This window comes from Aricia agestis, chromosome 3 (genome assembly GCF_905147365.1).
Source record: "Aricia agestis chromosome 3, ilAriAges1.1, whole genome shotgun sequence".
Lineage (NCBI taxonomy): Eukaryota > Metazoa > Arthropoda > Insecta > Lepidoptera > Lycaenidae > Aricia > Aricia agestis.
In genome coordinates, this window is record NC_056408.1 from 4,956,100 (window position 1) to 4,977,828 (window position 21,729).

The 21,729-nt window shown below is 36.9% G+C and overlaps 1 protein-coding gene across 1 annotated transcript in view; it reads right to left on the reverse strand.

Moving 5' to 3' along the window:
* Positions 1 to 483: 483 nt before the first annotated feature.
* Positions 484 to 21,729, reverse strand: part of LOC121740579 (suppressor of lurcher protein 1-like) — an 87,399-nt gene continuing 66,153 nt past the window's right edge. Inside the window, exons 7-15 of the mRNA XM_042133315.1 lie at positions 20,098 to 20,157; positions 17,904 to 17,992; positions 17,342 to 17,458; positions 14,781 to 14,843; positions 13,239 to 13,425; positions 7,358 to 7,548; positions 5,588 to 5,795; positions 2,917 to 3,146; positions 484 to 597 (exon numbers count right to left, since the gene is read on the reverse strand). Coding sequence (XP_041989249.1) covers positions 515 to 597; positions 2,917 to 3,146; positions 5,588 to 5,795; positions 7,358 to 7,548; positions 13,239 to 13,425; positions 14,781 to 14,843; positions 17,342 to 17,458; positions 17,904 to 17,992; positions 20,098 to 20,157 — 1,228 coding nt within the window. The 3' untranslated portion in view covers positions 484 to 514. The remainder of the gene's footprint in view (positions 598 to 2,916; positions 3,147 to 5,587; positions 5,796 to 7,357; positions 7,549 to 13,238; positions 13,426 to 14,780; positions 14,844 to 17,341; positions 17,459 to 17,903; positions 17,993 to 20,097; positions 20,158 to 21,729) is intronic.

Here is a 21,729-nt window from a genome sequence, read left to right on the forward strand (position 1 = left end):
CTGCATCTTAAATGAACTGAAGTAAAGAATCATAAAAGTCGTGATTCTGAATACGTGAATAAATATAGCTTTTGTTTTCGATAAGTAAGTAATATTTAGGGCCTGTTTCACCCCTTCCTGATAAGTGCCGGATAGGCTATTCACAACTTTTTGACAGATTCTCCATACTCTATCTGTCAAGTTAAGAGGTGGATAGCCTATCTGCACTTATCATGAAGAGGTGAAACAGGCCCTTAAAATATCACGTGATAAATTGATTGACCTATGCTATTTTGTTGAGTTAAGTCAAGTCAATATTAATCATGATCTGTCGACTGAGCTGGCCAAAACCCAATCAAACCACCTAGGTCCACTTCCTACTTTTGAATTTTTATATTTGCTATAGAACTTTCGATACGAATAAAATATTATACAATTCCAATTTTATGTTCTATGTTTTCATTGTGATAAAACTTGAAATTTGTTGATGAAATAAAACAAAGTTTAGCAATATAGTTTATTTCTCTCTAGGAAACTACCAGGAATCTTCGATAGTGTAAAGTACCATCAGCACTAAAACCGTTTTCCACAGGTTAAAATAAATGTTGACGTTAGTACCTGGAAAAAGAAAAACATTTAGAAGCATCTAAAAGAAAATGGCGACCGAATTCTTTGTTTGAATTCTTTACCAATTAGGCCTCTAAATAAGTATGGCGATGCTTTTAAAAGTTGTAAAAGAATTCTAATAGATTAAGTACGATTACACTTCTTGGAAATAAGTAGCTGCCTTTTTTCATTAGGGTAAGCGAGATTTTAGGGCGGCGAACTTCTAAACGAAATCTGTTACTTTTTTTATTTAAGTGACTTTATTGTCCTGGGTGTTAATGAATTTTAAAATCCCGGTGCAGACACAATGTCAAAAATTCCATTAAGTTTACTTTGTTAATTAAATTAAGTCATTAACGGCCGCACTCAGAAACATTTAATGATGATTAAACTTCAATTTAATGAAGAGTTTGACAGATAATAATAATTGATGTATCCGATAGCTTATGTCAAAATCTTCATTTAATTACAGTTAGGTAATAAATATTCATTTTTAAGTGCGGCAGTTAGTTATCTTAAACGGGACTTAATGCTGTCAGTATCACCAATCTCCATACATCATAGTGCGGGAGCCCTTGAACATTTTTTTGTTAATACTGTCAAGCTAATTTTTTGTAAGTAGCTTATTTTTGATAAGGCGAGACGGCAAATAAAAATGTTGTATTTTTGTTTGCGAAAAATCTCGAAAGTGGTAACTAACAAAGTTCCGTTATAGGATCCTGTAATCAACAAAACTTGGTTGACTACTGAACCCTAAAACGGAACCCTACCAAGCTGATTTTTTGTATATTGATAGGTTAATAGTTATATAATTTAAGAGTAACATTGTCACACATAAATAAAACACATAAATAAAACAATCCATATTTTAGGACCATCATGTAAAAGTATGAAATCCTTTCTATTTCTGTTTGCTACGTGCTTGCTTGCTTGTAAAATGAAGCTACTCACAAAAATTTGCTTGATAGTAATTAAAAAATTTGTTCTAGGGCTCCCGTACTATAATATTATCATCAAAATAGATTTAGCGGCCAAAGCGTGAAGAGACAGAAAGACAGGCAGACTTTCGAATTTATAATATTAGTGAATGGTATTCAAATATTCGTCTAAACACAACTTTACAGTAAATGCGTTAACACCTCGCGTGTATCGCAGAACACAATAGATTTTCAATTGTTATGCGGTAGCCGGCTGCTTCTTAAGGCTTGATGGGTTAAAGTGCAAAAAGTGCAAGTTTAAATTAACGAATAGCTGATAATAGTTAGACCCGACAAGAAAAACAGTCGGATGAAAAAAGCAAATGAATTATGTCTTTTGGCGGCGCCCCAATTTTTCCTGACAGGCCCAAACGAAGTTCAGCATAATTGTCTTTCTGGATGGTTAAAGTAACAGTATAAGCATTATTAAATGTTTCACTTCATTCATTCATTCATTCATTCATTCATTCATTCATTCATTCATTCATTCATTCATTCATTCATTCATTCATTTCAGTTAAACACTTTTATTTACCCTTTGTGGTTTGTCGCGATTTTCATTTGGAGAAATGAATATATGCGATTTGTACATTTAAAAAAATATTTAAAGTTTAATGGGTTAAATATTTTGAGAAATATGGCATGCAATACAGTGTACAATAAATAGAGTGTAAAACACATTTTACAAAAGATTTGGCTATTGACCTAAAATTTTTATTAGAACTAAGTTAATCAAACCTTTAGTAAACGCTATTTTGAACCCCCGATGAAAATACAGGTGCTTAATAAAATATATGTATTTTTCTGTCTGACTGTCCGTTTGTCAGTCCTGTGTGTGTTCCTTACGGCCGTTCCCAATATTTAATCTGTCTCTGGTTTTGCCCTACTAGAGATAGGAATAGCTCACATTACGGCCGTTCCCAATATTTGATCTATCTCTGGTTTTGCCCTACTAGAGATAGGAATAGCTCACATTAGACATTAGAGACATACATTTTATGTCAATTGTGAGCTATTCCTATCTCTAGTAGGGCAAAACCAGATATAGATCAAATATTGGGAACGGCCGTAATGTAAGCTATTCCTATCTCTAGTAGGGCAAAACCAGAGATAGATCAAATATTGGGAACGGCCGTTAGTGGCATAGTAGAATCAAAACGGGTGAGCAGATTTTGATCTAGTTTTAGAAGCTAGAAAGTTGACATGACCGATAATGATCCTAAGAATAAGAATAAGATGCTAAGCCATGGCTAAGCCATGGCTTAGCATCATCAGCTCGGTCATAGCAGGAAAATTTCGTGGCTTTTTAAATTTTTTTTTCGAAAATACTAAAAAAATCAAAATAGTATCTCACCACTTCTACTATCAGGAACGGTCAAGCGATGCATCTCGGTGTCTTTTAGAAAAATATAATTCGTCTTGAAGCCTGTCGCGTCGAGCCTGTCGTTCGACCTGAAGGTCATCCTCAGGAAGCTGTTCTCGGAGGTGACTTTCAGCTCCTTGAGCTGGCCGCAGTGCCTCTGGTTTGTCTCCACCATGTGGCTGGAGAACTGCACATAGTCGCTGGCAGAGACGGCCTCGCATCTGGAAGATTGGATTATAATCAGGGGGGCGAGCCAGAATCTTTTCGTTTTCGCTTCGTTATAGAATCGCAGATGAAAATGTATGGAATTGACATAAGCGTTCGTTAATATGACGTTGACGTTCGACTCGTCTTATGACAATTCCATACATTTTGATCGGCGATTCTATAACGAAGCGAAAACGAAAAAAAATCGGCTAAATGGCCAGCCCCTTTAGACTTTTACTTATCGCTTCTTTATAGAATCGCCGATCAAAATGTATGGAGTTCTATTGCCAATTCCATACATTTTGATTCTTTAACTAAGCGATAAAGAAAATTTTATTTAATTATAAATATTAAAAAAATCATGGATCAGCTGCGTGGTTATACAGTAAGTATACGCGTTGGGCTTGAACTCAGGCTCAGGGAAATTTTTTTCTAAGATAATTTTAGTTTTGAAATATTGAGGGCCCAATTTTATGGCGATAAACCTTTATTTCATTATAGATTATTATTTTTTAACAAAAAATTAAAACCGACTTCCAAGGTAAAAACAAAAGTAATATTCTTAAAAATAATCTAAAAAGAATCAAATAATTCTTATTCGTTATTATAGTGCCGTCTTCAGACTTCGCCTAAACCTCAACTATTTCTGTACTCAATATTCGTTCTTTTGAAGTCGCTTTTTTGAAGTCCACGAACGGCGAAGTTATGGTTGAACATACAAAAAAAAAATATAAACAGACGAACGTATAACCTCCTCCTTTTTGGAAGTCGGTTAAAAAGTAAGCTTTCAAATTGCTAAATCTTAATCTGAAAAAAATCGTAAAAGAAGGAGCTTCAACCCGGTCTACTTCAATTGGTAAGTATGAACACTTACTAGGGCAGTGTATGCAAAATCAAAAACCGCAGAGCTAAATTCCTTATAAAGTTTTCAAGCAAAGTGAATCCCGATTTACTTATGACAAATAGTTTAAACTGTACCGCAAATAAACAATATTAAATTCAACAAAAGTAAACAATGGAACATTTTGTAGGAGATTAAGGAGCTCTTTTAAATTCAACTACACAGTATCTAAATTGCGGCTAATGTAAACTGTACACTAAACTAAAGAAAATAAGGTAGGAATTCTATTATCAGAAGAAAGGAAATTCGAAGAATCTCTTTACGTATTTATACTCGAATGAAAACATTTAAAATAAAGCTACTTATTGGTTTATATTTCGTAGACTTCTTTGTTTTATTTAGATGCGGTTGTTACATTAAAGACATCGTCGATATTGTTTTAGCATTAAAATACAAATTGAACTAGTAAATATGACTAGTATATATTCAAGACGTGGGAGAGCCATGCTTCGGCACCAATGGGCCGGCTCGACTGGAGAAATATCACGTCCTCACAGAAAACCAGCGTGAAACAGCGCTTCCGCTGTGTTTCGCCGAGTGAGTGAGTTTACCGGAGGCCCAATCCCCTACCCTTTTCCTTTCCCTACCCTCCCCTATTTCCTTCCGTACCCTCCCCTATTCCCTTCCGTACCCTCCCCTATTCCCTTCCCTACCCTCCCCTATTACCCCTTAAAAGGCCGGCAACGCACCTGCAGCTTTTCTGATGCTGCGAGTGTCCATGGGCGACGGAAGTTGCTTTCCATCAGGTGACCCGTTTGCTCGTTTGCCCCCTTATTTCATAAAAAAAAAATGAAAAAGCAGCAGCAACATGGTTGTGTTGAAATTCGTTTATCGCGCTAGATTCGGGAACCGTACATTTTTATAGGATAAAAATTATTCTATGTCCTTTTCGGGACTTAAATCATCTCCATATTAATGTTTGAAGAGATATAGGACCGATTAAACACTTTTATGCAATCTGCTTGCGAAGCAAAGCCTCGTCCTCAATTCTTTCTGATGAAAGAATCTGATGATCTCTCTACTGCATGAAATCTGGGGGCCTATTCTCATAACTGTAATGTTGCTTGGAGTGCACACAATAATAACAATAATAATAAATTCTTTATTCGCCCATACAAAAAAGAAAAGACATAAAAGCACATAAAAGAGACAAAAAACGAAAGAAAGAACAACAAAAAAAGTATAAACACTTCAAATTTGTGCAAAAAGGCGGTCTCACTGCTTTAAGCAGTTTCTTCCAGACAGCCAATAGTAAAATTAAGAATATAATGACATAAAAAATATAAATATATTACATATTGTTAGCTACAATGAGTTTCTAAAATACTAGAGTAGCAATGTCTTACAAAAGATTCTCAGAAATGCGTAACCACTTTTTTGTTCAAAAGACAATGTCAAGTCATATATTCGTTATGTCATTATGTATGTGAGATATGCCTGCAGGCATCTTCGAAGTGGCAACGCGTTGCTACCGTAAACTTCCAATCTAGTTACGTTAGTAACATAGAATATCATTGGTTAGCTACATATAGCATAAAAAATCAAGCTACTCACGGCAATACACCTTCGATATCGAAGTGTGTGAAGTGTAGATGCACCCTCTCTGTCTCGGTGCCGTAGAAGAAGTAGTTACACTCGGTGTCCCTGGGGTATAGGCCAGGGTAGTTGGGGGAGGTTACCGCGCCCTTCCGACGCACCGTACTGTTGTAGACGAAGGCACACGGGAATTCTGGTAACTGTTTACCGGTTACTATGCCGAAATCTAAAAAAAAGTTGCAAGTTAGTTACTTGCATATTTTATGGTAAGACCAGTTTAAGCGCCGCTTACGTAGTATACTAAAAGTATGCTACGAGGGTCCTGCTTAAACTGGACAATCTGAAGTTAGTATTAAAAATGTATGTATCGAGCGTAAACCCATTTTTTGGTAATTCTATCAAAGTTTTTCCATGTGAGCAGATGAGGTGTAACATGTAACAGAAATACAGATAGACAGACAAACAAACTCAATTTGCTCATGTTTCTCATGATGCTTACTAAAACCAACGTTGCGAACTATGTTTGTTTGATGCTTGGTAATATTATGTTTTTGATAATTTTTATTGTCCATATTATATTTTTATTGTTTTATCAAATAAAGTTTCTTTTTTTCTTTCTTTCAATTTCACTTTCGCACGGTATTGCAAATATTATGTTAGTAAGGACTAAGGATACATTGCATGAAAGTTTCAAGTTACTATTAACATTTATGAGATGACTATTGTAATAATAATAATAACTGTATGTTAATAATAACTGTAATAATAAATACTGTATTCACTAATTTAATTTTTAAATCATAAATAAAGCATGACCAATACTTAAGGAGAATACTCGGTACTGGATTCTCATTATAATTATGTAATAAAATTAAATACTTAATTTTTGACCAAATTTTCCTATAAATAAATTAATCATGGACATATTTTAGTAAATTACTACGCGGCCGGCGCGGCGGCGTCGCCCCGCGCCGCGCGCTGTACCTCTCCCGCACTCGGTGTCTATGCGTTGGGTAAATAATTATTTATCTTTAAGCTACATTTACACAGTGATCAATTGATATTATTTATTTATTTTATTTTTTTCGACTACTTAATATAATAGCCAAATATCACGTCCTCGTGTATTGACATGTCTCACCAGTCATGCTGTATTGTGTATAATACACAGGTACCATCGAGGAAGCTGATTCCTATGCAATTGACAGACCAACGTTATTTGGTCGAATATGTCAATTCAATGTTAATTGTGATCTGTCAGCTGGGTTTGACGCAACGCGACCAAACTACTTAGGTCCCCGATTTGCATAGGAACTTCTCTGACACAATAGACATAACGACCAGTAGTTCGACTGCAAAGAGACGGACAGGTTTCAATATCTGTCAAATTCGTCGGGTTTCACTAGGATTATGAACGGAATGTGCCTCGCGCTGGCTGATATAATTTATTTTTAAATATTTAAAATAAAGTTTTCAAAATTGGATTCTGACAATTTTAATCGCATGTGCCAAAACACAAACAACAATACGACCAAAAGAGGAACACGTCCATCGAATATGTCATAGTTTTAAATTCGTAGGTAACAAGTTAACAACCCTAGCGACGATTTTCGTCATAATACGTCAAATTTAAAAATTTCAACATCAGTTCTAAGTCGACATACTCTATCATTCTGTCTACTCTGTCTCTGATAGTACATCAGCTACCCAGGGCTATATTTTCTTTTCAATTAGGATTAATAAATAGTAATGATAATGAGGATTCACGAATCACTAACAAAAACTTACCCTCGACGAAGTAGTATGATATTTTGAAGCCTCTACTGTGTCTAGATGAGTAGATGCCTCGGAACTCGATAGACAGCTTTGGTCCGTTCGACATTATCGGCTTGGGCACCTCGTTCCCGCAGTAAGACGCCATCTTCTCGAGTCTACCGTCCACGTACAAAAATATCTCCAGGGAATCCATACTCTCGCAACTGAGGAAAAGAAAAAATAAGTGACTTCATTTTTAGGGTTCCATACCCAAAGGGTAAAATGGGACCCTTTTACTTAGACTTCGATGTCTGTCCGTCTGTCTGTATGTCTCCAGGCTCTAACTCAAGAATGGTAATAGCTAGAGAGTTGAAATTTTTACAGATTATGTATTTCTGTTGCCGCTATACTAAAACCAAAATAAATTTAATATTTAAGCGGGGCTCCCAATTCCCATACAACAAACGTGATTTTCTTAACGTTTTGTGCTCGTTATTAATGATGACAACAGGCAGCCACCTGAAATGTTCACAAATTACTCAGTTTTATTTGTACTTTAATAATTCCTAATAAAATTTTAATAAAATTAATAATTAAGGGCTCCCAAACACTCATATTTTTCTCCTTTTTTTATGAAATAAGGGGGCAAACGAGCAAACGGGTCACCTGATGGAAAGCCACTTCCGTCGCCCATGGACACTCGCAGCGTCAGAAATGCTGCAGGTGCGTTGCCGGCCTTTAAGAGGGAATAGGGTAATAGGGGAGGGTAGGGATGGGAAGGGAAGGGAATAGGGGAGGGTAGGGAAGGAACTAGGGTAGAGGATTGGGCCTCCGGTAAACTCACTCACTCGGCGAAACACAGCGCAAGCACTGTTTCACGCCGGTTTTCTGTGAGAACGTGGTATTTCTCCGGTCGAGCCGGCCCATTCGTGCCGAAGCATGGCTCTCCCACGTATAAATTTTTGCTCTATAGTGGTACGGAACCCTTCGAGCGCGAGTCCAACTCGCACTTGGCCGATTATTAATCTTACAAGTAGATCCATGATATTATTATGAGACCTGTTTTGAAAGCTTGTAAAATGTCTTCTTAAGGTGGCTTTCGGATCTTTGCCGCGAGCGACCGCGACCGACGAAAATTCAAACGAAATGCCACTTTATGACATGGGCGATAGGTTTCATTTTACTCTACCTACTAGCTTTTACGCCGCCGCCGGCGGCAGCGTGGGTCGCCACCAAAATGTCAGTAGAAAATGACCCTTATATTCTATATCATAAAGTAGCATTTTATTTGAATTTTCACCGGTCGCGGTCGCTCGCGGCAAAGATCCGAAAGCCACCTTTAGGGTCAATTCAGACCGCAACGCGACGCCTAGATGTATTTCTAAAGTACTGAATTGACAGATTTCAATTGCGTGAGACGTCTTGCAAATCTGTCAAATCCATACAAATTTAGTCATCGCGTTGCAGTCTGAATTAACCCAGGCTTCCAGGCTTACTAAAGGTAGACTTTTTAATCTAGGTAGGTACATAATAAAAAACAATCAACAGTGATATAGCAACTAATTTCCTAAAGATACAAAAGGAATAAGTTGAACCCTTCTTTTACAAAGACAATGTTACTATGGAGCATTCCGTAAAAACATTACCTATCTTTATAAAAGGGTTCAACTAATTCCTTTTGTAGTTCAGAACCCTAAAATTACATGACTGAGCAATTTCTATCTTCACTACTAATTTGATATTGCGTTGACTCTATAATCTATTATAGGTACAATATCCCATATAAAATTATAAGTAAAACTTGTTATTGCTAAGAAAGAGAACGCATAAAAACGATTTTACGACTAGTCTGATCATTGTGGATATATTTTATTGTCATCGATTTTATATCATACAATGTAATTTTCATTTCTATGTTTTGTTATGGAATTTTGTTTGTTTGGTGATAGTTTTATTCTCCAAAACAAGAGACACAGAAAACGTTTAACTTTTCTAAACTGAAATATCTATATTGTTTAGTATTTTATGGTGATTACTGCATAAAATTCTAGGTGTTATAATTATTTGACGTGCTTTAGTAATATTATTTTTACTATAAATAATGTTTATGATAATATTAATAGAGTTAAACAGCCATAACGAAAGTTTAAGCTCCGTATTAAATTGCTGTTTGTTCAAAGGGATCATTTCCTTAATAGATATTGCTGTAAACTTTTAATGGTTGTTGCTATTCCCACGCACAAAATATACTGTATTTAGGACTAAGGAGAGGGATCATAATTATTATTATAAAATATGATGGGTAGTTTCAGTTAACACGGAGTAAAAGTGGCATAATATAGCTTCAGCACATTTGCTGTTGTTTTATTTGTTTTGAATGCAAAAGATGATAGATTTTAGTTTTGGATTTAAGTATATAAGGGACACAAAATATAAAATCTTTAGTTCAGTTGCGACAAGCCATTAAGGTTAACGGCTTGTCGCATTTAAACTGGAGGAGGAAAAGAAGAACAATAAAAGTAATTATCAGATTTTCTCGTCGAGAGTAAGGGGGTCTACCGGAATTTTGAAAAAAGGTTTATGAAACAAAAGTATTTGGAAACCTCTGATGTATACCAAAAGGTTCTTTGTTAGATTGTTACGTTATCGCATCTCTTTCTTGTGCTATGTTATTCAAATACTTTTACACTGTGTACGTTACGGTATAATAGTAGGTACTAATATACAGGGTGTAACAAAACTAAAGTAAATAATAAAACTTTAGGATGCGTATGAGTCCCTGTGAAAGTAGCAGTGCTGAAAGAGTAACTTTTTTACTTTTTTGGGAAAACTCATGACACTGAAGCGCTTGCCCATACCCAAAAAATTTGATCTTTCAGCGCTGCTACTTTCACAGTGAACTCTATATAGGACACCCATACACACCCTAAAGTATTTTCACTTTATTTTGTTACACCCTGTATACTAGAATGTAGTAAGCTGACCGCGCCAACCAATCAGCAACATGTCCATGTTTAACCTTGACTGATGGTCAGTCAGATGTTTGGGCAATAAATCTCCCGCGACCGCCAACAGCTGCCGATAATTGTTCGCAAAAACTGGAGGATTATTACGTGAGGATAGCGATTGGCTATTTCTGAGTGTTTGGGAATTATAAGAGTGACTCTAGGGTCTAGTTAGAATTAGGGTATCTATGTTTGTATATGAAAGGCAAGTGATCAAGTATTAAACACCGGAGAATTTAGTATAGGTATCACCGAAGAAATTTATTCATAGGCAGTTGACGGACCTACATAAATTCCTCGGATTATGTCAATTCAATGTTAATGGCTGTGATCCATAGAGAACTGTGATTTGTAGATGAGCTTGATATAACTTGACCAAAGTCCGCCATCTGGCTATATTATTGTGGGATAATGCGTGGCTTCCAAAGGAAGATCTTCCGACCGAGCGAGGTGTTATGCTTGGTCAGGCCGGAGCCCACGTGACACATTTCAGCTGTCGTATATATACCGACGCGCTTATTAAGTTCGATATTGCGATGCAGGAATGTTAGGCGAATTGTGGGTCCACATCACTCCCCCCCGAAGACCGGAGGTCGAATCTTGAAGTCTTGTCGCTTGAGTCGCCAGTGCCAGTGAGTTCCAGTGAGTCGGAACTGTTGCAGTGAGTCCCAGTGAGTCGGAACTGTAAGCTGGTGCACGGGATCCAGTGAGTTGGATAGCTGCCGTGCGGGGCCGATGCTACGTGCTGACCAGGAGAGATGTGCTCTGCTGCTCTGCTTGCTGACCGGTCGGTGTAGTGAGAAAGCCCAATGATGCCGATGCGGAGTCGCCCAGGCCGCGGTACATTGCGGCTAGTGGACGATGTACCCGATGAGGCGATGATGGAGTGACATTGATGAAGGAGGCGTGTTCTTTCGAGGTTCACCAATGTAGGATAATGCGTGGCGGCCAAAGGAAGATCTTCTGACCGTGCGAGGTGTTACGCTCGGTCAGGACGGAGCCCACGTGATATATTTCAGCTGTCGTATATATGTCGCTGCCGACTGGTTTAAATAGCCGTTCAATCAAACAGCTAGCCCTTTGACTGAACAACGCCATTCAATCACACGGCTATACGTCGTTTAGCCGACTTGTTGACTACAACGTTCAACACTATAATATATATATATATATATATATATATATATATATATATATATATATATATATATATATATATATATATATATATATATATATATATATATATATATATAAATACACAAGAATTGCTCGTTTAAAGATATAAGATTATGCTTCACTTTAATAAAAATAATCAATAGTTACCACTGTCTACATAATAACCCTACTGAACTTTTGTATTATTTTTACCAATATTGGTAAAAGTTTATCAAAATGAATTTCATGAAACCTGTTAACTTCTACTTTCGGTATTTGAACACATAGTAGTAAATAATAATTTCCGCGCCGATTTCAGTGACGGTGGCCGGTTTAAATGAAACCAGGCCAGTTACGGAGAAGTATAGTGCCCAAGTGTGTGCGCAATATACAAGAGCACTATCTATTCCTTTTACTATTATAACCCAGTGGGACGGAAGACCGACACGACTGGCGAGAGATCAGGTGCAGGACTGATTTTTAGATTCCCACCCGACGCATGGATCATCTTCTTGTCAGACAATCAGGTGATCAGCCTGTATTTTCCTAGCCAAACTTGGAAATAACACATTTCCAACGTGGGAATCGAACCTAAGTGCTCCGATTCAAGAGCCACGCTCTGAAGAGCTCACCTGACTCTAAAAATCAAACATCGTCCTTCTCTCTTCACACTCACGCCCGTCTTTCATATGCCAGGTGAAAAAGGACGGCGCGGAATCATCGCCGAGTTAGTTTTACTTGAATAAAAGACGAACTATAATGATTATGAAAAAAGTGTTTTGAGCAAATTTAGGTTTTATCAATACCTTTTTAGATTTTAAAAAATATTAAAGAAAAGACAGCAAACTTCGAAGATCCAAGCAAAAATGTGTCTAAAACAAGGTTTTTTGTAAAAAAGAAACTATCGAGCATTTTTTAAGTAATCGTGTTTTCGTCTTGAGCATTTAATCTTTATGAACTGAAGTTACTTGTGTCAAAAAATCAGTTTTCTAGACCTTACAGATTTTGAGATCTAGGTTAAAGTATGTAGTCAAGTTAGGGTCATATGGGCTCTGAAGTCTAAACCATAGACCAGCGATAGGCAACGGGCCGATCGCGGTCCGTTTGCGGACCGCGAATGGACGAATCTCGGACCACGAAATATTGTAATGTATTTTATAGCAAGTACTTATCAATAATTAATACATAGACAAGGTATAAGTAAACTTACCTTTACTAATTAAAATAATATTTTAAGGTACATAGGACATTAAGTGTGTTTTTTCTGCACCTCGTTAAAATTTTCGCACAGTATCCGGACCCCACCTAAAATTACTTGGCAACCCATGCCCTAGACACTGAAGGCGTTATAAATACACAGATGAAACTATGTACAGGCTGTAACAAAACTAAGTGATAATACCTTAGGGTGTGTATTTGTCCTTGTAGATCCGTCAACTGCCTAGGAATAAATTTCCTCGATGGTACATACTTCTACATAATTGGTACCTTCTATCATAACTAAACCTACCCAGTAAAAATCTTTGAACAACATAGTACAAGAAATAGAATAAGACTTCACTGTGAAAGTAGCAGCGCTGAAAGATCTTTTTTTATTTGTATGGGCAAGCGCCACAGCGTCACGATTTCCACAAAGAGGTACAAAAGCAAAAAAAAAAAATGCTCTTCTAGCGCTGCCACTTTTACAGAGAACTCTATACACGGGACTCATACACAACCTAAAATATTATCTAACTAACTATACAACTTACTCCATAACATTCCCAGTGAATCTCTGCAGGCTGAAGTCTTCGAACACGATCCTGATGCGTTCCCGCCCCCTGCCACGCAGGTCGTACTGGCAGTGCGTCTTGGGCGGGTACGGAGACGGGTACAGAGGAGAGATCAGCTTGCCGCTCCTAGAGCTCTCTGATCTAATGATCTGGTGGCAGGAGGAAGCTGGAACAAGTTCACTGGTAAGATACCAACCAATATAAATAGTAGAAGACGGAGACAATAAATATTTTTCCGCTCATGTTTAGACCAGCGACTTTGAGCCATAAAAAAATTCCGCAAAAAAAAAAAAAGCTCAATGTTTTATGTTTTATGTTTTCCAAGTTTTATGGAACTAGAATGAAAATCTTAAGCGACATACAAAGTTTTGTAACAAAAACAAGTGATAATACTTTAGGGTGTGTACGTGTTCCTTGTAGAGAGTTAACTGTGAAAGTAGCAGCGCTGAAAGACCTAAAATTTTTTTCACTTTTGTATGGGGAAACTCGTGACGCTCGGGCCCTTGCCCATATAAAAGTGAAAAAAATGTTCGTCTTTCAGAGCTGCTACTTTCACAGTGAACTCTCTACAAGGAACATGTACACACCCTAAAGTATTATCACTAGTTTTTGTTACACACTATATAAGTTAGTAACACTTACATAGATTGTCTACTGAATATGATGTCATTTTTTAATAATTGGCCAATGGGGTTCCGTACCATTATAGAGCAAAATTAGGCCCTTATTTTTTATTTTAAATGTTCTTATTAAATATTAATAATAATAATATTAATATTTAATAAGAACATGACGACCTCTGTGGCTCAGTGGTGAGCGCGTTGGTAGCTCAAGCCGGGGGTCGCGGGTTCGAATCCCGCCGACGGAACAAAAAGTTTTCAATGTTCCTGGGTCTGGATGTGTATTAAATATGTGTATGATATAATAAAAATCTTAAATATATGTATAGTATAAAAATATTAAATATATTTCCGTTGCCTGGTACCTGTAACACAAGTCCTTTAGGTACTTAGCACGGGGCCAGACTGACGTGGTGTGAAGCGTCCATAGATATTATTATTATTATTATTATTATTAATAAAAAATCACGTTTATTTTATGGGAGCCCCCTTTAATATTAATTTTGTTTTTAGTATTTGTTGTTATAGCGGCAACAGATATACATAATCTGCGAAAATTTCAGAACTCTAGCTATAGCGGTTCTTGAGTTACAGCCTGGAGACAGACGGACAGACATTGAAGTCTCAGTAATAGGGTCCCGTTTTTGCCCTTTGGGTACGGAGCCCTATAAAGTACTGTATTTTCTATGAAAATGGTAACCAAAATTTTGTTATCCATGTTGGTATGCTAAAAAACATTAAAGGATTCCAATCTTTTTCAGCACATGCAAAACAAATCCAAGACCAAGTTTCTTCTCAAAACTATCTTACAATCCCAACAACCTATTAACTTTTATTTAAATGCGAGCCGTTTGAAGTTTGAGTGTTACGACGTTTGTGAATAATATTTATAAAAACTTACTCGCAGCGCTCACGGCTGGTCCCAGGGGAGAGGTTACTTCAGTTTTTTTATGATTTTCTCCATCTGAAACAAACATAAATAATTCACAACTACGTCTATTAAGGTAGAGTTTGAAATAATAATCGCAATTTTTTACGCGGGAAAGCCATGCTTCGGCACGAATGGGCCGGCTCGACCGGATAAATACCACGTTCTCACAGAAAACCGGCGTGAAACAGCGCATGCGCTGTGTTTCGCCGAGTGAGTGAGTTTACCGGAGGCCCAATCCCCTACCATATTTCCTTTCCTACCCTCCCGTATTACCCTTTTCCCTCTTAAAAGGCCGGCAACGCACATGCAGCTCTTCTGATGCTGCGAATGTCCATGGGCGACGGAAGTTGCTTTCCATCAGGTGACCCATTTGCTCGTTTGCCCCCTTATTTCATAAAAAAAAATAAAAAAATCGACAATTATAGCCGTTTTTGTTTTGCAAAAATTAATTCTTACCTTTAGAGGGGCAGTAAAAAATAAGCTTTTCAACTAAAAAAAAATAATACAGTAGGGCCTCGGTAATCCAGACTCCCGCTTGTTCGGTGATCGCTGTAATCCGGCCGGCCGAGCTTACGCTGCTTTAAAATCCAGGGGTGAAGAAAACGAATTTGATAGCGACGAAGTTATGTTTCTCCGTCATTTAGAGACCGGGCTTTCGTAATTAAGTGCGAAAATCACAAACAGAAGTTAAGTATTACAGACTTTTTCAAGAAGAATTAATTTATTAGAATAAATTTGGTTTTATTTTAACTTTCTTTATTACAACCATGTAGGAAATTTACATGGTTGTAATTAATATGAACATGTACATTTTGTCTTTATGTTATAATTTGAAAATTGATTAAAGAAATAAAGTTTAAACATATTGTGGTTTATTAACATTAAATATTGCATACTATAATACGGACACCTCGATAATTCGCAAAGGGTCTTGTTTTTCCCTCTCCGGAATAACGAGGCCCTACTGTAGGCTGTTGCGTGTGGGTCCGGCCGCGTAAATACAATTTGAAAGCTTTCAAACCCCGTTTTACCCCTTTGGAGGTAGAGTTCCGTAAAATTAGTTCTGAGCGGATGTTTACACAATATAAGGAAAGTATCAAATTTCTAGCTTGTAGCAGTTATAGTTTCTGACACTTTTGGATATTGTATACCTCTAGATTGCCGTACAAGTATGTACGATTATGCATGTAGGTCGTATAAGCACGTTAGCTTTATGTTCTTAATTCCGAAGCTATTTATAATGAGAGTTAAGGCCATCCCCCGAGCAAACGACCTTGACTATACATTTGACGCGTTGCCGAGATCGCACCAAAAAGCTATTTTTTTACTTATCTTAATTTAAAATTGACCTAAAAAATCAAACAGCAAATATTATTTAGTTAATGAAATAGTCGATCCATTGGCGTGTGTTTCAAATAAACGTAATTTGTAAATTACTAGGGAGATACTAAATGTAAGTATGCTTGAATTTAAATAAATTGGTATTACCTGGAAGCTGATATCATGAGTATAATAAACAAAAATAGGAAATTAATAACGGAGAAAGGAATGTTCATGTGCTGAAGATTATTGCTGCTTTTTGTAGCTTTCAAATTATGTGTTAATAATATGGCAACTCCGTAGGGGGAGTGCCTTAAGGCCTGTCGCACGACCGCCTTAATGTTAACCATAATGGCTTATGTTTTTTTTTATGAAATAAGGGGGCAAAAGAGCAAACGGGCCACCTGATGGAAAGCAACTTCCGTCGCTCATGGACACTCGCAGCATCAGAAGAGCTGCAAGTGCGTTGCCGGCCTTTTAAGAGGGAATAGGGTAATAGGGGAGGGTAGGGAAGGGAAGGGAAGGGAATAGTTGAGGGTAGGGAAGGGAATAGGGTAGGGGTTAGGGGATTGGGCCTCCGGTAAACTCACTCACTCGGCGAAACACAGCGCAAGCGCTGTTTCACGCCGGTTTTCTGTGAGAACGTGGTATTTATCCGGTCGAGCCGGCCCATTCGTGCCGAAGCATGGCTCTCCCACGTATATCTGGTTATGTCTGGTTTCTAAGTTTTTTAGATGTGAGCTTATCTATTTAACAACTTTGTTAATTGGTTAATATTTTGACGTTAGCCAAATAAAAGTGATAGAGAATAGATAAAATTAATATTTTAAGAAATCTTAGAAACCGAGCCTTACTCGAATGTATATTTGGCACGGATGTATATTTTATATGTATATGTATGTATACCAAGCAGCTACAAAACTTCCGGTACCATAAAAATCGTCACTAATAATTGAGAGCCTATATCGAACAGGGCCTTTAGTCATGTTGCATTCGATGATTTCGATTTTATTAAAAATGTAATGAGATTTTACATAACGTCTCGCAAACGCCCGCGCCATGTTACATCCGTACCATAGCGATGCGTAACGTCCAATCCTATACCTGTTCTTTCTAACTTTGCTGGGAAAAATATCGATGACTTCTTGACCAAATGCCCAATTTAGCCTGGTTTATCATATAAAACCACACAAAGCATATGCTTACTAAACCTGTGGTATAGTTGTCTGCGAGGAACTGGTATTTCGCCTTGAACCCTTGTCCCGGGGTGTTGGAGTTGGCTGTGAACTGCACCAGGAGTTCTGGACCCGTGGACAGGACTTCGTAACCTGGAAACATTCTGGATGAATAAAAATGAATGATTCGCAGCACGCAGGTGATGAACGATCATATGAATAGTATAAAAATATTATGATTAACAGAAAATAAATTATAGTAGACATTGTAAATTCGCGCAAAAGCGAAACTTTTGTCGTCATTGAAAAAAAGATAAATGTCCTCCGCCATGTACCAAATATTTATACCAAATTGTACAAACTATTACTACATAGCAGTTTCCGAATATTTTTGATGCAATCAAAGTATCTCTCTACGAATATTTTTAATGCACCAATCAAAAAACCTTTTTTAATTTTCATTTTTAAATCAGAGCATATATACAGCGTATTTCTTACTCTTTACCTTACAAAATGATCACTTACCATCAACTGAGGCTCACCCTCGTTAGCTTAATGACTTCTAAGCATAGTAGGGTGGAAAATATTACATATTTACCTAAAATTTCGTTGCAGAGCAGCGCTATTACGGGCGCGTTGGAAGTTTTACCATCAAAAACTTTAATAATGTCGGCCCGGTTGAGACAACTAAAACAGAGAGATTATCATTTTATTAACACAAAATTTTGTAGACAACTGTTCGTAAAAATGGGTGGAAGTGGTCAAGTATATTCGTTTTATCTTTAAGATTTACCCTTACGCAGATTAATAAATAATTACTAGTAAATTAGACTCCTATTAGGTCCAAAAATCTTGAGATGTTAATCGTCCTGAATCGTACAATAAACAGTAATCAAAGCAACGTTAAAGATAGAGAATAAACCCCAATTTGACACTTGTACTATTATCTATTCTGTGCCCAACCGACTGTTAAAGTTAACGCTTGAATTAGTATCTCGTTACCTCTTTCGTTTTTCTTATGAATGAAAGAGAAGTCATGATATTTTAACAAGCTGTTAACACTAACAGACGTTGGTGAAATTGGGGCTTAGTCTGATTAAAATAATATTCTACACCAAAATGGACTATTCAGGGATTGAACGACTAGAATACATTATAGGTAACATCATATCAAATTAGTACACACAGACATAATTGTTGGTATAAATTAGTATTATCATAAATATAACATGTTTATGAATATTCCATTAAGATAATCTTTCTAGGTATAAAACAAAGTAAAAAATCAAGTTGTTTTGGTAAATTATGAGTATCTGTTAATTAATTGGATACTTAAATGGAGGTAGACCTCGATGATAATGAAATATTGAAAGTGCAGAAGTGAAGTGTTGTCTCAAGAGGCTCTATATATAATAATTATTAATTAATAACTACTCGTACCTCACCCACAACCTACATTAACCGAACCGTTGGGTAGTTGATAAAGTCATTTAGTTAAGTAGAGAGCCTCTACTAGAGGTATATTATAGAGTAGACACGAGATAGAGCATAGTATATTATGTACTTTATTGTTAGTGTGTATTTCTAAAAAATATAAGGTAAATATTGCTTCACAAGCTACAACTAAGACTTTGGTAATAAGTCGCAGTACAAGTCTTAAAAATTCTGCTCAAGTATTGTGTACAAATGTTTTATGCAATTTTATGTTAGAGGTAGGCAACATCACTTAGACGGTTTTGGGATTAATTATTAGGGTTGACTCAGACCGCAACGCGACGAGGCGAGGTGAGGCGCGGCGCGGAATTAATTTGTATGGATTTGACAGATTTCAATTGCGTGAAACGTCTTGCGAATCTGTCAAATCCATACAAATTTAGATATTAGGCATCTACGCGTCGCGTTGCGGTCTGAATCAACCCTTATATATGCGTCGTCACAACGGACAAGTTGAGTTGATTCACATTAACATAAATCTTAGGGCCTTATCACACTGGCGATTAGCGAGCGATTTCAAAGCGATGCAACTGCACAGCGCACACGCCGCGATGACACCGCGATTGCGCGGCGTGCACGCAGCTTGCCTTCGGCGTTTTGTACACCCAGCAGCATGAGAAATGAATTCTGACGTCACGCGTCACTCCCTAGACGAGTCTACTATATGTAATAATAATCTGTGTAGACGAGTGTACAAAATGGCGTCCACGCCACGCCGCGACGCTGCGCTGTCGCGGCGTGCACGTCGCGTTTCAAATCACTCGCTAATCGCCAGTGTGATAAGGCACTGACGGTGACTGAGTAACACGTCATTCGCACTCCTGCTTCATCTAATTCCATCCAGTCAAAAAACAAGTCCGAAACCGCAACAAAGATCCGTTATGTGCAGGATATAACAAAACAAAGTGATAATGCTTTAGACTTCTGAGTATGTATTTTATCGCTGTGAAAGTGGCAGCGCTGAAGAAGTTACTGCAGATTTCTATATTTCCATGAAAAATGTCCCAATATAATACTTACAAATAAGTCTTTCAGCGCTACTTTCACAGTGAACTCTTTACAAGGGACATACAACCTACACCCTAAATTATTATCAATTTGTTTTTTTACCAAGTGTCATTGCGACGATACAACGCAACGTTCCCTCGCTCTAATGGTGCTTCACACTAGATGCGGTGGCATGTAACTTCTATTCAGAAATTGAAGACTAGAATTATATTATGAGAACACTCTCAACCGGAATTCCTCTAACGACTCTTGAGTCAAGACTCATGCAGAATGTAACATAATGTACATACCTCTCATCTCCTTTTTGTAGAAACGACTCCTCGAAAAGCAATTTTATGGTTTCATGTTTTCTGGAACAAATTAATTTTATATGTTTCAATGCAATTATTTTTCTAAGGTAACAACAGTGAACATAATTATTATTTAGTTATAGTACGGGAGCCCTAGAACAATTTTTTTTATTAGTAGTTAGTAGGTTAGGGAGGTTAGTAGTTAAATAATTTAAGAGTAACATTTTCCTACAATAGAACAATCCATATTTTAGGACCATAAAGTCAAAGTATGAAATCCTTTCTATTTCTGTTAGCTACCACTTTCAAGATTTTTTGCAGATAAAAATGTTGTTCGTCTTATCAAAATGAAGCTCACAAAAAATTTGCTTGATGGTAATAAAAAAAATTGTTCTAGGACTCCCGTACTATTATTATATTATTATAAAAGCAACTAAAATTATTCGATAAGTAAAAACAGTATAATAATATTATGTTAATTTATTTTAGTTTTTAATAATATGCTCAAAAATTAAGGAGAGAATTAGGGAGAGAAAATCTAAAAAAACACCTCACGACGTAATTTGTGGACGCCCCCTAACTAGCTGGCCCAGTAATAACAATGACGACTGTTTTGCCATATAAATTATTTCTAATATCAATATAAAAAGAAGATAAAAACCTATTCTCGGGCCTAACGAATTTCATAATATGAAGAACATTAAAATCGGTTGAGCCGTGTTGGAGGAGTTCGCGCACAAACATTTTGTATAATATTACATAATGTTATTTGCGGTGAAACAATACTAATTTCAAAAGTTCACGAAGTCAGAAGGGAGAATTAAAATTAAAACGAATTTTGTACTGAAGGTCAAGCTGACTAGCACGTGTTGTAAATTGTAATTAGTCTGATTATGAACTTTGAATTTACAAAAAGCAATCTAAATATATAAAACTCAAAGGTGACTGACAGACATGGTGATCTATCAACGCACAGCCCAAACTACTGGACCGATCGGGCTGAGATTTGGCATGCAGGTAGATATTATGACGTAGGCATCCGCTAAGAAAGGATTTTGATCAATTCCACCTCCAAGGGGTTAAAATAAAATAGGGGATGACAAACATCCAAGCGCGGCGATGCTATTGGTTCTCAAAAACACATTCCTGGCCTGGCAATCTCATCTCTGGTGGAAACGCAGCCTAATCCTGGAAAAAATTACAATTGCCATGCGATATATACTAATTTCAATGCAACGAAGTTGCGGGCAATATTCATCACATACTTTCCGGCAACAGATCCATTCTGAAACAAAACTTTTTACTCGCGTAAAAATTACATTAAAATAAAGAGCCCCTATTCGTATGATCTCTACAATCGAAATAGAGCCGACTCTATAAAACATTTAATCAAAGAGCACAAAGGCTAAAAAAGATCACATTTTCCTAAACCCTTATTATTCCTTTGCCCAAACAGAATTGCCTACGGAATAGATTGAAGGCCGTAAATCATGAGTTTTTTATTTATCCGAAGAAGAAAAAAAAAAAAGAAAAATGAGCAATTGATTGAAGATAAACGATGTTGCCAAGATACTGGGGGAATAAAGTTTGGCACTACGAATGACTTTGATAATTTGCCGGTTTTGAACTTTG